We start from the raw sequence: 17,224 nt of genomic DNA on the forward strand, positions 1-17,224 counted from the left end.
ATCTTGCTTTCCCAGCAACAGTAGAAAGAGGAGGAGTAGCTGGTCTGTGTGTAGGAGAGTCTTTTACAATAATGACACTACTGCTAGACAGCAGGTATAGTATGGGTCAGATTTTGATCTCACTGTTGTTTAGGTGGACTTGCCAAGAGCAACCTGTCAGCACTAGGTTGGTGGACATACAGGGCCCTAAAAACAATAAGAATTACGTATGCCCAGCTAACATTCACTGAACATACTGTCAGGATTCACCTGCAGTGAAGAAATAATGCAGTTTTGACACCACTTTAACTGCCACAGCCTCATCTTATAGAATCCTGGGATTTGTACTTTCGTGAGATGCCAGCATTCTTTGGCAGAAAAGGCTAAAGGCCTTGTAAAAGTACAAATAGCAAAATTCCATAGGATGGAGCTACTACAGCACTTAAACGGATGTAAAACTACATTATTTCTGCAGTGTAGATGCACCCTAAGACTCATGGAATGAGAAGATACTGCAAAGGGCAAACTAGAGAAGAACCCTGCCTCATCCTTCAACTCTTTGCAGTGTGTTCCAGATATAGGCTTGCAAAGGCAATTATGCATCGGGAGCCTTATGAGGAATCTGGGAGGGATAAGGGGAAAGGGTTAAATACCCCTCCTTCTGCTATGAGCAAACTTCCAGCTTCCCACAGATGCATTTCAGCAAGAAGACTGTTTACTCTTATTAAATATCACATTGTTTCCCACCAATAGTTCACGATTAACAGGCATTTCTAATGTGTCCAATGCTAACTCTAGTCCAGAATAGGATATGTAGGAAGAGATAATGTGATTCAGACTAATCTCTTCACCCACCCTTAATTGTAACCAATGGCAGAACAGCCCAATGATGCTATTGGAAACCACCATCTTCATTCTCTGAAGATGCCAGCCACAGATGCTGGCGAAAAGTCCGGAAGAAAATTTTCTAGAACATGGCCACATAGCCCAAAAAAACCCACAAAAAAACATGGATGCCGGCCATGAAAGCCTTCGACTTCACACCATCAGAATCTTTTAAAGCACTGTTACTCAAAGTGATGGTCCAGGGAATGGACCAGTCTGTGACAAGTTTCGAGGAAAGAAACACTTGTAGTCAATGAGCACAACTATGGTGCTGGTCCTTGGCACACTGGGAAAGAGACCCTGTCCATATCCTACCTCAGATAGTTTAGGAAGCACTGCTTTAAAACAGCCTTTTCCAATGGATGTGTTTTAGATGTGTAGGACTACAACTCCTAGCCAGGACGACCATGCTGGCTGGGATGATGGTACTTGTAATCTAACACATCTGCAGACGTCGAGTCATGCAAGACTGCTTTCTAGTGAAGGAGTCCAAAAGTGCATGAATTACAGCACACCATTCTCTCTTGCTCCCGCCTTTTCCCAGTGCAACCTTTAATTAACATTGAAAACCAAAATAACTCCTCTCCTCAATGATAAATATATTTCATTCTGTGTGGTAAAATGCTATAGGCAAAACCCTGACTAAAACAAGCCAATTAGAAGAAGGGCTGCATACCACTGTCCTCTTTAGATGACAGTGTAATAGGGACACAGTGGGCAGTTCATGGATGTTCATCTACACTGCGTCTGTGTTAATTTGCACTGCAAAGAGGATTAAGAAGGTGATTGCAAGACTAATACAGAGGCACAACCACTATGCCCAGAGGAGCTCTTATTGCTCTGTTTGTACACTGCTGTATCATTCTCATTGCTTTCACTATATATTCCCCCCCCCCAAGATACTTTAAAACATCTAGTGACATACTGAATTATGTTGGGCATTGTAAAGACATGTTCCTTTCTATATTTGGTTTGATAACCCTCCACCTCATAAAGGCAATGAGGCCGGGGGTTTAAGAAAACAAGGATGGGGAAGCTCACCCATAAAAGAATGAAATGCCATCAGGTTAAAACATTCTTCTTTCTCCACCTCCTTTATCCTGAGATCCAAATAGCTGAGTCTTATAACACTACTGACAGGAATTCTAGATGGAAGGTTTACTTGACAGGTGTGCCATGGTAGAGTCTTTAATGGGTTAAGATTCTTGGAGAAGCCTGTTTGAATGCCTTTATTGTTTTATTCTTATAGATAATTATGGGAGTTTCCACCTCCATGTTCTAGGTATTTGTTTTTCATTATATAAATAGACTGGTTGTTAGTTGTTTTGGAAATTTGGGTATCCTCAAGGTCTAGCAGGGGCAGTCACTATCAAATTATCCTTAAAGGCCATTATCATTTCCTACTCCATCAGCCAGCATGACGATAACATGATCTCTCCTTTCTTGAGAAACATGCTTACTTAGTAGAGTTGAGATGGGAATGCATAAAAGAGATAGTTCACAAGAAGGTCAGTGTAATTTGATATTTTCCTATGTTGAAGTGCATCAAATACAGAAAGAACCAGTGCTGACAATATCACCAGAACGGCACATACTTTGATGCACAAACATTATCTATTGAATGTAACTTAGAATGAAACAACTCATGCTTACAACGGAACATTGCATTAATATGCATATTCTCAACACAGTCTTAACTGTGGTTTACTAGTATGGATTACAGCATCCATACTTGATTTTAACATGTGGCTCTATTTGCACATATGGCTCTATTTCCACAACAGAAATTACACAGTATCTACTCAGAACTTAACTGATCCCTTATTAAAGTACAGTTTATGCATGAATGACTAAAAGCTGACTGTATAAGGTGACTTCACTCAAAGACAATACATTAGAGATGATGGGGAAATTGTTTTTGTGTTTTGTTTGTAAGGCTTATCCAGAAGTGAAAGTTAAATATCTGATTATACAGTTGACATGTATAATGTGCATGTGTAAATTATTCCACTCTCAGTTTACTCAAATTATTTAAATCTAGGTAAGGCAAATTGACTGTAATGCTGAAAATGGCAGAAAGATTCAAATACTTTTTCTGCAATTGGGCATTATGTATTGTGACTATAAAAGTAGTGGGGTATTTTTAATAGCCTCTTCAGTGCTACTGGGATTCCAAACTATTCTTTGCTGGAGACAGGAAACTGGGACAATTAAACCATTACTCCAGCATGGTATTTTGCTGTTCAGAACAGCTACATGGTGCTGTTTTCAAAGGTGCAGCTTAGGATGGTTTTGACATTTAAATCATCCTAAACTGAACCTCAATATAGTACAGTATCATGTAGCTGCTAAGGTAATTCTAAAATATTACCATGTAGCTCACGGGACAATCCTATGACACATCAGCGAGAGCACACATGGCCACAGAATGAACCAAAAGATGTGCATGACACCGACTGTAATATTGCAAGGTGTCCCTAAAAACAGTGCTGTTCCAAGAGACAACTTGGGCTATTTGTGCCAATGGGCTGTTTCTGCATTTCCCCCCTCTAAATATGCAAGCTGTCAGATCCAGTGGATTTCAAGATTACATAAGGGTATGGCAGAGAAAGGAGCACTTCTTCATTACAACAGAAAACCAAAAGATAATTGAATGGGAGTTTTTAAGTGGCTTCACATTCAACACACTACTATGTAATTTATCACATTCATTAATTAATGGATTATGTTAGCCCAAAGTACCCACCCATTAAAGAGGTGGTCTCTTGAATTTCCAAATTGCTCTGTTTTTCCAGTCACTGCAGGGTGTTAATTCTGCTGTAACTCCACATCAACTGCAGATGAATCTTTTCACCATTCTATTACAAAGACCCATTCTGTTGCCAGCTCCCAAAGAGGGCCTACCCAGAACAGGGACTCACACAGAGAAAAGTAGGGTGTACTCTACTAACAGGGAGGCAGATTCTACTCTCTCCACTTTCTAAAACGAATCACTTTGGGATGCTTATACCTCCAGTTTTAAGTCATCTGAACACCAGCCATTGGGAATTCAGGAAATCCTGATCTGAAGACAAAAGCAATGTTTAATCAAAAAAGGAGTGGGCTCAGTATAGCAGATTGATGACACAACGTCATCTCCCTCCATCAAGGATTCAGAACACCAAAGGCAGAAAAGGCACCTGCCGCCCCAAGAGCAATTCAAGACTTTGACCTTTCTACTACAGATATACTGAGACAGCCACTAGGCTACTCCAGAAGGCATGCCATTACGTTCCCTGTTCCCCATAGCCATCTTGTGTCATATTGCATCAGAAACAATGTCCTGTACAATGAAGAACAGTAATCAAGAAAACAAAGGCTGATGGGTCATGACAATGCAGGCTGCTCCATGGATGTTCTGGGATGAAGCAGCTCTGCATTAAAAGAAAAAGTTAACCACACCAGAAACCCGCATCCGCAATTGTTAAGCCATGTCAAAACAGTACAATAAAAAACTAATTCCCCAAATGTCTGCACTGTTAGAAGAACTGAATAGGATATCCTTTCCTTCCCAATTAGACAGTGTGCTTCACTGCCAAATAGCTTTTTATTTGGCAGCCACATCCATTTACTCGGATTTCTTGACTTTCTTAATGCAGATGTGTATCCTATGAAGATCTTGGGGAGACTGCCAATTGACAGACTTTCCCCCCTGCTTATTTAGCTGAAAAAAGAAAAGGCTGGGAAATCCCCCCACTCCCAGCTTTCCGGACATATAAATCAGGATTATTTAAAGGCTAGATGACTCAAGAAGAGCACAAGGAGTATGATAAAGGCCCAGAGGGCTGCATTTTGGGAAGCTGCTCTGTATTTCCTGACATACATATTTCTGAAAAATTTAGATGGTTTAGCTGAGTAATCATGAACTTATGCCAGGATAATCCAGAAGGTTTTTTAAAACAAATATACCTCATAATTTTCTGAGAGCCCTTTGAGCCTGCCCAATCTCCCCTGTTTAAGAACAGACAGCATGCCTTTGTGAAACAACATAAGCCACTTGAGTCCCAGCTTTGAGAAAAATAAAATACAGCACAATACAATTGTGGGTTGCAAGTGAGGATGTGAAGAAATCTAATCAAATGACTCATTTTCAACAAGACACTGTGTTGGGAGTTCATTAACTTCCATGAGATCTCTCACCTCCAGAAGAAGACAGCAAGCATTTGTTTTTGCCAAGATTTCCATAATTTGTGCAAAATGTCTCTTGGTAAAACTGTTGGCCAGAATCCTCTATGCACTGAGTTGTTATGTAACCATAGTCTGTAATGAATCCAAGCCCCCATCTACTGATCAGCAGCCACTGCTCTTGAAAGGGCTCTGTTCCCTTGTTGCCAGGAAGCAACTGACTGATATTCCCACTTCCCCATATGAGCTATCACAACTGGGACAGATAGAAACAAGGTCCATGTTGCTACTCCATTTGCAGCTGAGATTACTTACACAAGGAAAGGTGGAGAGTGTCAGTCACCTGCTTCCCTAGCAACTAAGGAGCAGAACCCCCCATTGAATGCAGTAGCAGCTAACTAGTAAGTGGGAATTGGGGGACTTTCACAGTCCTAGGTATTTCCTAAACAAGGGGATCCCTTAAACAAGGGGATACATAGGGATCATGAATACAAAGCAGTCTAACTACCCAATAGGATTATAACCACAGTTTTTCCCCTTTGTGAAACAAAACTTGCTTGCATGTGCACACAAACATGCACATACACACACATAGCAAACAAAGGATGGGCTGATTGAGGAAAATTATGCAGACAACCCATCTTCTGCTGATCATTTTTTACAAGGCCAAGTCTCTTCTCCAATTTCTACTTTACATGAGGTAGAGACCATAATCAACATTTTTCTTCATATCTTAGCTTTTTAAACTGAGATAATGTCCAAATACCCCGAATGCACCAAATCCCAACTGATTGTGGAAGTTAAGGAGGGTCAGCCCTAGTTAGTACCTGGATAGGAGAGTGCCAATGAATGCCAGGTACAATAAGTGGATTTCAGAAGTGGAAAATGTCAAAATCACTTCTGAGTATTTCTTGCCTAAGAAAACCCTATGAAATTGGTTTTCTACATACATCGACAGGTGACTTGAAGATACAGTGGATCCTTGTTATACGCTGGGGTTTGGTTCCAAGATCCCCCGTGGTTAACAAAATCCGTGGATGCTCAAGTCCCATTAAATATGATAACATAGCAAAATGGTGTCCCTTATAAAAAATGGAAAATCAAGGTTTGATATTTGAAAATTATACTTTTTAAAAAATATTTTCAAACCGTGGATGCTTGAATCCGTGTATAAAAAATCAGTGTATAAGAAGGATCGACTGTACATGCAAACAGACACACATACAACTTTGTAAAAGGGGACAGCTTCTACTAATATATTAATATTTATAGGTTTAGAATGTATTGAAGGTACCAAGTAGCTGCAACTCATTTCCACCCACCCCACCCTGAGCACTGACTGTAGTTTTTGGGCAAAGTCTTCTCAGCACAAGAATTATATTGACAGTACAGATGTGACTTCAGCAAAAGGTTTTAAATGTGCATAGTTTTAGTCACACACTACCCTCAGCAAATAGTTCCAAAAGTCTGTGGAAAAATAAATACAAGTATGCAATAAAAATAGCTGCAGACATTGTAGCAATGTCCTCTTCTTTGAAAAGGTATTATATCATCCAAACAGCTTGAAATGTTGTCTCTCTTGTCCTTCAAACCTGATCCTTAAGCAGATTTAGCTGTAGTTTTCAGACACAGACGCCCAAATATGAAAAGTTAAATGAGCACACAGGGTCTTCCTTAAGCTCCCAATTAAGCTTTGAGCACTTCTGATTTCAGATAATTAAAACAAAAAATTAGAACTAAAGCATTCTTGGGCACAGTTTTAATTTTTTTAAAAAAATTACAATTATAATACACAGCTTGTTTCATAATCCATGATTTCCCCACAACACTTTAAGTAATTAAAGAGAACCCTAAATGGATTAAACAAAAACATATATCCCATTATCTGCTCAATATGTCCCCCGCAAAAAATAAATTAATTAAATTTAAAAACCCAAAGAAGTTTTAATTTTCCTGTAGTTCATACTGTCTATCTCTTCAGAGCAACAATGTCTTCTACACTGTTAAACCAATGAAAGTTTCAGCTCTAGAATAGGGGAGGAACAAGTTGAGAGAACACCAGTCCCCCAAAATGGAACATGCCAGCTTATTTATGGTCAAATGTGAAGGTAACAGGAATAGTTATGCTATTTATGATCACTCTCTTGTTCTCCCTCTCCCTGTTTTGCTTTCTCTCAGTCTGTCTCTTTCTCTCTCTTCCGTCTTTTCCCATCTATGGGTTTTGCTTCTTTGGGCTAATAGCAGTGTCACTGAGCTTTATGAGTCAATAATCTGCTGCCTAACCTTTGATAAGAGGACAAGGGAAGGTAATTATTACTGTAGCTTGCTTTTTCCTCACTGCCATAGTCAAGAGGCTGACAGAACTTTAATTATAGCATCAGGCAAGCCAGGCTAAAATGTCAGGAACAGATCCCTGGTCCTTCTCTAAGCAGCAGGCCTGCGAGACCACACACATACTGCTACGCTCCAGTGGCCAATTTGGCCAGTGATCCATGGCTGTTTCCTTGTTATATATATATAGCAACAGATCAGCAGTGAAGTCGGAAATCTGTGTCTCACCTGGTGTCATGTATCAGCAACCCATTCCAGGTTTGCTTGGGAAAATGAAATCCTCAGTTGACACCAATATTTTGGGCAGCCACAATAGAAAGAATGAAAGAATATTCGAAAATATTTGAAGAACGATCAAAAATATGTTTTGTTAGTGTTAGGAAGCCCTTGCAAAAAGAATCCTGGACTGATGAGTCTGTTCGTAGTTCAGGATTTATCCTCTTTAAAATTTGCACATGGCTTTTTTGGTGCAGCAAACAGCATTTTCTATGTTGAAAATGCTGTTTCATGGCAAAAAACAAACAAACAAAAATACACAAATAAAAAACCCTGATGTGAATTTTGGGCAGAACAAGTCTCTAACAACAGCATTTTCTGCAAAAGAAACATCATATTTTTTATCTTTGTTGTTGTTGTGTGCCTTGAAGTCATTTCCAACTTATGACTCTAAAGTGAACCAACCACAGGGTTTTCTGGGGCTGAGGATGTGTCTCACCCAAGTTCATTCTGTGGGTTTCTGTGGCCAAGGTGGGAATTAAACCCTGGTCTTCAGAGTCATAGTCAAACCACCTTACCATGCTGGCTTTATACATAAGCCCTATTCAGACAATCTCACACTGAACATAGTAAATGTACAAAGAGGGTGAGAACGATGGTCTGTTTCCTTTGCCCCCTATGCATGGAGGGCCCTACATTAGGATGGGCACACTTCTACAGGGAGGCCTTCGACTTTAGAAAGTGACCTCCCATGCTTAGAGGAGATGGGAACAGCAAGGGAGCAGCCAAGATTAATTCTTTCTCTCTTTATCTCTCTGCATATCTGCTGCAGTCAGTTTAACAACACCAGCATGAGATGAACGGAATGTCCTTCCTACCTGTTTTTAGCTGTTCACTGGAAATGCTGTTTCTAGTGGCCTTCGCACCACAGCTTTGGATATGCTATGTATATAGATCTGGGAAAGCCATAAGGCAAAAAGACCAAGCTACTGAAACCTTTGTTCAAATTAATTGCTTTCTCTTCTAGGCCTAGGGAGACTTTAAAATGACAGCCCAAGAACACGTACCTTGGTGTGCGCATCCACGACAGCACCTTGGTTGACAAGGACCTCAGCCACCTTGACGCGGTCTTCTTGGGCAGCCAGGTGGAGCGGAGTCAGCCCACTCTGTAAAACAGAGGCAGAAAATTAATTCCTTGCAAAAAAAAGTTGAATTCCAGTGTGCTGGGTGCACATTATAATGCACAGCAAAGGTTGTGCTGCCTTCCTGAACTTAATGAGGGACCAGTAGAATATGGTCCTGTGCTTTGTCAACACTCCTTAAGCATGTCCAATGACATGTAACACTAATCAACAAGCAGATGGTGTGGTGGCAATCCCAGCTGCCATGTTTCTTAAAAGGAATATTATTTTTGTGTGATGTTACAGTGCACTATGTCACCTTTCTTGACCAGCCTTAATAATTCAAGATTTCTGGTAATCAGTTGGCATCCCTTCACTGGCTCCCCCTCCCTTTCCGCATTCAGTATAAGCTCCTGCTGTCAACATTTAAAGCCCTCCATGGGCTGGCCCCTCCTTACTTATCAGACCTTATTTCCCCTCACCTTCCCACTAGGGCCCTCAGTTCTGGTAGTCAAGATCTGCTGTCCCAGCCCATGATTTCCTCTGCCCCATCTCGGATTCACCCCTTTTCACTCGCTGCCCCTCACTCCTGGAACCTTCTTCCCCTACGAACAAGAGCCATCACTTCTTTAACCAGCTTCAAAACGGAGTTGAAGACCATCCTGTTCAGGGCAGCGTACCCAGGCATTGCATAATTGTCACTTGCTATTTGATGTTCTTTTGTTGCCTGTTTTATTGAATCATTTCCTATATTGCTATGTATTTTATATGTTTTATCCTACTAGAGAGGCCCCTTCCCCACCACCACTCCCTTTGTGTCATGTCTTTTTAGACTGTATGCCTGAGGGCAGGGAACCGTCCAATTAAAAAGATTGTATATACAGCGCTGTGTAAATTTACAGCGCTTTATAAATAAAGGTTAATAATAACAACAACAACAACAACAACAACAACAACAACAGTTTGGTAGAGGTTTTTTTGGGGTGAATGGATGCTACATCAGCATTCATTCCAGAGTAATACCAGCACCTATCATCTATGCACTGTAGGCTATACATTACTGGACTGTAATTCCCATCAGCTCCCACCATTACCTATTCTGCTTAGGGATCATAGGAGATACAGTCCAAAAGCCACACATTCCTCTATAAGTTTTGATTACTTCAAAGTGTTTTACAAACATTATCATGCAAATCTGCCTCTGAACAAATTTGCAATGCTTGTTGCTATTTTGCTCTAATGATTGTTTTTTTTTCCTCCCCCCTTTTTTTCACCCTAAGCTTTTTTTAAAAAACAGTTTTGCTAACAGGATAGGTGACATTGCAGTAAGTGACAGATGATTTAAGAGGCAGACTTAAGCACTTAAGTCAATTTGTTAATGAAGCTTTTTTCCCACAGATCCAAATAGTTCTCATTAAACTGAACAGAGTTCAGGTGACTCCCACTTTACACAGTTTGCTGGTCCAGGCTTGCTGCCAATTCAGCCTGGTTAGAAATGCACACTTGGAAAATATCCATTTTAGAATGGTTAAAAGCAGGGCTTTTCTATTTTGATTTGAAATTTGCACATCTTAAGGCACACATTTACAGAAATATATACACATGCATGTGTACAAACATTTCAAAACTGCTGTCACAACATCCAAACATTCCTCTCCTCTTTTAACTAGCTTTCTCTGGTCTAACTTTTCAATATATGTAGCACACAGAAAAAGGGTAAAATTATGTATATCTATAATTATTCAGAAGCCTTTAAAAGGGAGTCAGCCAGCATGGGAATAATCTGACCAATAATGCTGACTAGCTGGAACAACAATGGAACACAGAAAATATTAAGGTCGGTGCGTGCATGAAACACAATAAGAGGGAAGATGGAGACTAACATGAACTCAGTTTGTTTCTGTACTAATGTCATCCCCAAGTATTTTCACAGTTAAAGGTAATTGCATTGCTTTTCCATATTCAACCAAAGATCCATCTGCCTCAATACCCTGCTTCCAACAGAAGCAGACCAACTCCTTCTGGGATCTCATAATTAAGGGATTAATTATTACTAGCACAAAGCCTGTGAAATCCTATGAGAATTTGTGGCTGGGGAAACAGATGGAAATTTTCTAGATTCTAATCTCATTTCCCATTATTCCAGCCATTTGAAACAAACAAGATATTTTACTGCATACGATCAAGAATAGGATGGCACTACACTTAATTTTCATGTACAGAAGCCGACTACATTGGCAGCTGAACATTTCTTCTGCACTGGCCATGGAAAAGCACTTCTCTACCATACCTGAACACAGCAGGTCAGTTTAGGGGGTGCAGCGTTAGCAATGTAACATGGAGTACTCTCCGCCACCATCTTGTTGCTGCCACCCAAGAATATGCTACCTTAGGGAACTGTTTCATTCTTGTTAATAGGAGTGCTTGCCCTGGGAATGAGGAATCAGTTTAGGACTGGGTGGAGGGTTTTTTTTTTACAATGCCATTTCACATACTGCTTGCCTTAATTACTGTTTACCTGCTCCTACAGTGCAGAGAGAATGTACTTGAATTGGTAGCTGTGGCCAAAGCAGTAATTTCCTTTTTAAAATATATCCTCCCAACACATAAAAATAATCCCAGCCAGGACATTATCTCCCATTGCCTTTTACTTTGTTCACTCGTATCAGTTTGGTCTTGGACATGATAAGATGTGGCAAAAATGAACTAACTAGCTTTACAGAAGTAGTGATTGTATATATGTGTATCTAAGTGTACAAATAATGCTACACTTCTGATCTCCTCTATTTTCAAAATAATGCTGTGATTTAGCCCATGGGATACAGAAACAGCGATAGGCTTTCTCAGGGGCAGGAGGGATGATTAATGCAGCATACATATTTTGACACAAATAGATTTTCAGAACCATTCAGTGCCTGATGAACTGGGGAGCTTTCCTAAGAGGAGTCCTGTGTTCAGTACTTGGGCTGGGTTGAAGATGTCCTCAGGAAAGAATTGAGCACTAATTGAGCTGTTCAACAGTGGAACACACTCCCTCGGAGTGCGGTGGAGTCTCCTTTGTTGGGGGTCTTTAAACAGATGCTGGATGGCCATCTGTTGGGAATGCTTTGATTGAGAGTTCCTGCCTGGCAGGGTGGTGGTAGACTGGATGGCCCTTGTGATCTCTTCCAACTCGGCCTGCCGGCGCATATTTTTACTCCAGAGGGACGGCGCAGCCCCCAAATTGCGTGCCATCACTCCGGAGTAAAAAGAACCCAGAAAAAAAAAAAACGGGTTCTTTTTGCGCCGCCATAGTTATGTCACGAGACATAAGTGGCATGGCATTACATGTGGATGCTATGCATCCGTTACATCATAATGGTGGCACTCATGTACATGGGACACTACCATTACTGCACTGCCGGCACGTATTAGGGTTAGGGACCGTGTGGTTGCCACATGGTCCCTAACTCTAATATTGGCACCAGCATGGTGCTTTTGCATGGTCTGTACCACGCCCAAGATTCCATGATCCTAAGTCCAGTCATCAGGTGTACAAATGGGATGTTAAAAAGAAAATACTGCAAGGGAGTTCCCACTCCTGCATGCTGCTCACAGACCACTGGGAAATCAAAGCAGGTGCCTGAACTGAGGCCAGGTGATAAGGAACTGGCTTGATGACAATTCACTTCTTGCACAAATCAAACAACTTGCCCAATGAATTATGAATCACAGAAATTCACTCTGATGTCCCTCCTTTTCTTCAGAGGACTGAGCTATGCACTCTATCACCTTCTTTCCTTTTTCTGACCAACCATTATCAGAAAACATGGATGCAGGAGCAAACAATCAGCACAAATTCTTATGGGACCTCTGCCATGGTCCAGAAGGAGACAGACCTCGCCCTTATGTAACAGAGGAGGAGTCTTGAAACATAATAAACCTTGAGAAGCTGGAAAACTCTTTTGACAGACAAAGGGGTTGTTCAGATGGTGAACATAATCCAGTATGAATCCGGGTTGAATCTCTGTTGTTCACATGCAACCCAAATGCACCCAATTAAGTTTATGGGAGGGGCTGCCTAAAACCCCAGTTAACCTTGGATAATTGATACCAAGTATCTTCTCAATTTTTTTAAAAAAAGATTTGTATCATTGGTAATGTGGAACGGATGGGGAACAGATGGGAAATGGAACGGAACGAGTGAGGGACCTTGCGTGCAGTAAAATGCATCCCTTACTCATTCCACACTCATTCCTGGCTCCTTCCATTTCGTTCTCGTCCCTGCCTGGAGCCCGTAGTGCAATGAGGTTCAATATTTTGCCACCCTCTGGGGCTAGGGAAGATGCCCATCTCAAATCTGTCCTCACCTTTCTACTTCAACTTTCTGTAGACTTTACACTAGGGGTTCACAATTTGCTGCCTCCATTTCTGTACTTCCTCATGTATCCCTGGTGCTGATCTTCCTCCCCCAGCCAATAGCTCCAAAGTAGCTGACTATCTAATGGGAAATAGAGATTTAAGTTTCCTCCCCTCATCAATGGCTCCAGAGCAGCTAGTGTTACTGCTTGTTATTGTTGCTTTGTGCCTTCAAGTTGATTCTGACTTATGGTGACACTAAGGTAAACCCGTCACAGGGTTTTCTGAGGCTGAGTGTGTGTGACTTGACCAAGGTCACCCAGTGGTTTTCCATGGCCAAGCAGGGATTCAAATCCTGGTCTCCAGAGTCATAGTCCAACACTCAGCTTTAGTGCTGCTGCTTCCATGCTGTTAATATTGAAGTGAAAGCAGAAGTGCCCATTAGAGCACAGTGGGAGTACAGGTTCCTATTCCTGTAGTGACTGATGCAGCATTTCCCCCTATCCCTTCAATCTTGCATTTTATTACTGGGAAGGGAGTCAGAATGAAGCCTCTTACATGTATCTGTTTGTGCAGTACAGCCTGCTTCCTGCCTTCCGCAATACCAGCTGCAGTCCGAATGTTGGACAACATTCCAGCTCAGTTGCCCTCTGACTATAAAATCTTGCCTTATTCTCTGTCCTGTACTATGCTGTCTCCAGTTTTGATGCTGGACCTAATGTATGTCAAGAATTGTAACTTGTCCTTCTACCACATTAAAACATAAATACATAATAAGGTTCCCAGAGTAGTTTATGTGCAATTAAAACCAAATATGAAGGAAAAAGAAGTTTCTGAAAGACTTACCCTATGTGCCCTGCTTTACTGCCTGCTTACCAAATTCTACAAATCATCTATAGTAGGATGTCTGAAAACCTATGACCTGCTTAATCCTGACACTACCACCTCCAGCCTACATAGGTGTTCTTTTTTCCTTAGGAACCAGGAAGCAGTGTAACTAGTTTGAAACACTAACCACCTCAGTCTGGCTAACTGTACTACAATTGTACTGCTGGCCAGGTAACAAGTTCCCAGCTAACCCCGGGCAGTCATGTTTTATAGAGGTTACTTGTTATGCAGAGACAATTGTTGTGACGAAAAGCTATCAGTCAGAGACACATATTGTAGCCTTATCTCCTCCACTTAAGACTTTTCTGTGTAGATTGTTGTTGTGTACCTTCAAGTCACTTCTGATTTATGATGTCCCTAAGGCAAACCTATAATAGGGTTTTCTTAGCAATGTTTGTTCAGGGGGGCTGCCACTGTCCTACTCTGAAGCTGAGAGAGTGTGACTTGCCTAAGTCTACCCAATTGGTTTTCATGGTTGGAACCAGGATTTGAACCTAGTCCTAGTCCTGTGCTCGAACCACTACACCACACTGGCTGTTATGTGTAGATAGAGAAGACCAAAGGATCAGTAACTACTTTAGGATGAACATGGTTGCAAAGCTTCACATGAATGTAGAACCGTCTTCTTAGGATTCCCAACCACAGAGAACTCTGCAATCATTTTCATCTGAATGCCATTACAGTCCATTTGCAAATCTTCCCCATAAACACAGGACTGGCAATGGGACTGACACATTGATCTTCAGTTCTTTCTGCACGATTTGGAAACAGAAAGCCTCACTATGAGAAGGCATTGTGTTTAAAGTACAGAAGCAGTCAGTACATCATAGTGGAGCAGGCCTTGTTTTGTCACCTCACTTACACAAAGGTTTTACTCCATTTCAGAGAGGTGAACATAGGCCATTAAGCAAACAGAAGAAAGCACACTTACCTTGTTGCTCAAATTCACATTGGCATTCCTTGTGAGAAGTAAAGATACCATGTCCACATGGCCCTCCTGTGAGGCAAGATGCACTGGAGCAATGCCTTGTCTGGTCACAGCATTCGCATCAGCACCATACTCCAACAATGTAGTTGCAATATCCATCTGGTTCTTCTTGGCAGCTATGTGCAGTGGCGTGTAGCCATTCTGTCAACCAAAAGATGTTTGGTTATCAGCTTATACAAGACTGCTTAGGAATACTGACTTTCTTTCAAATAGCCTGACTGATTTACAAATCTCAATTTCATATGCGTGTCCATCAGGAAAGTACAATATATATATAAATGTACTTCATGAAATGACAACAATTTTGCATGTTTTTTTAAAAAAAATACTTTTCACCACTGGGGATCTTTTTTGTAAAAAAATTTAAAAATTGTGCAAAATACATGCTTTTAAATTAGCGTTAAGTGTTTTTGCTTTTGCTCGGGGACTAAGAAACTTATGGTGTTTTAACATTTCCCCCCAATGGGATATTTCAGTGTGTGGAGATATCCTTTCTTACCAAAGAAAAGTAAGCTTGTAAATATTCTTCATATCTTCATATCCTTATTTTCATTATCCATATTTTCAAGGGTTCCTTTACTCACAAACACAGTCATAGGGCAGTGGTTCTCAACCTTCCTAATGTTGCAACCCTTTAATACAGTTCCTCATGTTGTGGCGACCCCCCAACCATAAAATTATTTTTGTCTTGGTTCCTAAGAATCGGAAATATGTGTTTTCTGATGGTGTTAGGCGACCCCTGTGAAAGGGTTGTTTGACCCCGAAAGGAGTCGCGACCCACAGGCTGAGAACCTCTGTCATAGAAAAAGCATTATTCTTTTTTTATATATTTCATTTGAATACTCTTGTAAAAATATATCAATAAAAGTTAAAAATTATTTTTATCGCTTAGATATGGGAATACTTCACTTCACTGAATTCCACAAAATACTTAGGTGTATTTTTGTTTGCTTGTCATTTAAAATAGATTGTTGTTTTTGTTAAAATTCTACACAGCTCAAGAAAGTTTAGGAAGGAAAACTCAAGGACAAAAATCCATTAGGATAGAACAGGGATTTTCCTGTTCTCCTAGTCCCCCCCCCCCTCTTTATACCCATCTTCCCTAGTGAAGAATGTGAAGGTAGAAATCTGATCTATTGAAAATATTGAGGCAGCAAAAACTATAATAGTATCAGCAATGTGGCTCTCAGGATACAGGACTAGATATATGTTAGGAGGTTACTGACACATGGTGATGTTAACAAAAGTTCAAGCAGAAATCTTGAATAAAGGGTCAGAGATCCTCCAAGATTATCTCTCAGCAACATGCTGGAATCTCACACTTCATTCTCCTGTACAATAGTTGAACAGATGTACTGAGATGAAGGGTAGGGTCTTGTGTTGTATAGGCCATATCCTGGATAGCGAGGCTGGCCTAAGATGTCATGCTGCCTGAACAGAAAGACAAAATATTATCTCCCTTGCCATTCCACGTACAGAAACCAATCAGAATGGTAGCTGACTTTTACTCCAATACTGCTTCCACTGTACTCGAGGGCCAAAGGTAGGTGAGGAGAATGAGGGCTGGCTGTGTGATACATATACCAGCCCTTACATCTTCCTTCTGTCACTTCCTATCCTTCCCCATGTGCCAGCTGGTGGCTGCCTTACTCTGTCTATTGATATTGCCAGCCTACTGGAGAGCCACCAAAACCTGAGAAATGAGAACCTCTTGTTATCTTTGCAAAGTCTGAAGCCTTGGAAAAGGTTAATTTAATTGACACGGACCTAGAAGGGAAGGTATAATGTTTGTGAAGGGGGGGGGGGGAAGACCTGTGAATGTTGATTTCTCAGAGAGCCCTAATTCTCTCATGAGGCTTGACTCCTGGATTCCCCATTGATTAAATTTTGTTTGAAATAAGTTACATCCTGTCTCACCCTTCTAGTTTTAGAAACTGGTTACAGTGACAAAAAGAATAAGTGAGGGCATTTGGAAGGAATACATTTAAATGAATAACAAGGAATAGATGGGAAGAGAAGATAGCCGGCGGTGAACAGATGTGCATTTTGAAAACAATAAAGAACACTGTAGCATCTTAAAAGCCGACAAATTTATTAGGGCATAAGCTTATTACAGCATAAGCTTGGTATGTGTTTATAGCTCTCAGGTACATGAAGAGACTGGTGTGCAGCTATTAGCTTGATGGCTTACTGAGATGGAATACTGTTCTAATGGTTCAAGCAGAAAGGAAGAGAGTGAGAGAGAACAATAAAGAAAGAAAAAAGCCTGCTGAAGGAGATCATTTGAGTCTGAGAAATAGTACCTTTATTTATC

The 17,224-nt window shown here is 40.8% G+C and overlaps 1 protein-coding gene across 10 annotated transcripts in view; it reads right to left on the minus strand.

The window, feature by feature from the left end:
* The window catches only part of ANK3 (ankyrin 3), a 284,245-nt gene that overhangs the window by 109,126 nt on the left and 157,895 nt on the right, over window positions 1-17,224 (minus strand). For all 10 annotated transcript variants that reach the window (XM_042458759.1, XM_042458766.1, XM_042458765.1 and 7 more), the window contains 2 exons: window positions 14,854-15,051; window positions 8,643-8,741 (listed from right to left, as the gene is read on the minus strand). In XM_042458759.1, the coding sequence (XP_042314693.1) occupies window positions 8,643-8,741; window positions 14,854-15,051 (297 nt within the window). The remainder of the gene's footprint in view (window positions 1-8,642; window positions 8,742-14,853; window positions 15,052-17,224) is intronic.

This window comes from Sceloporus undulatus, chromosome 3, assembly GCF_019175285.1.
Source record: "Sceloporus undulatus isolate JIND9_A2432 ecotype Alabama chromosome 3, SceUnd_v1.1, whole genome shotgun sequence".
In the NCBI taxonomy this organism is placed as follows: Eukaryota; Metazoa; Chordata; class Lepidosauria; order Squamata; family Phrynosomatidae; genus Sceloporus; species Sceloporus undulatus.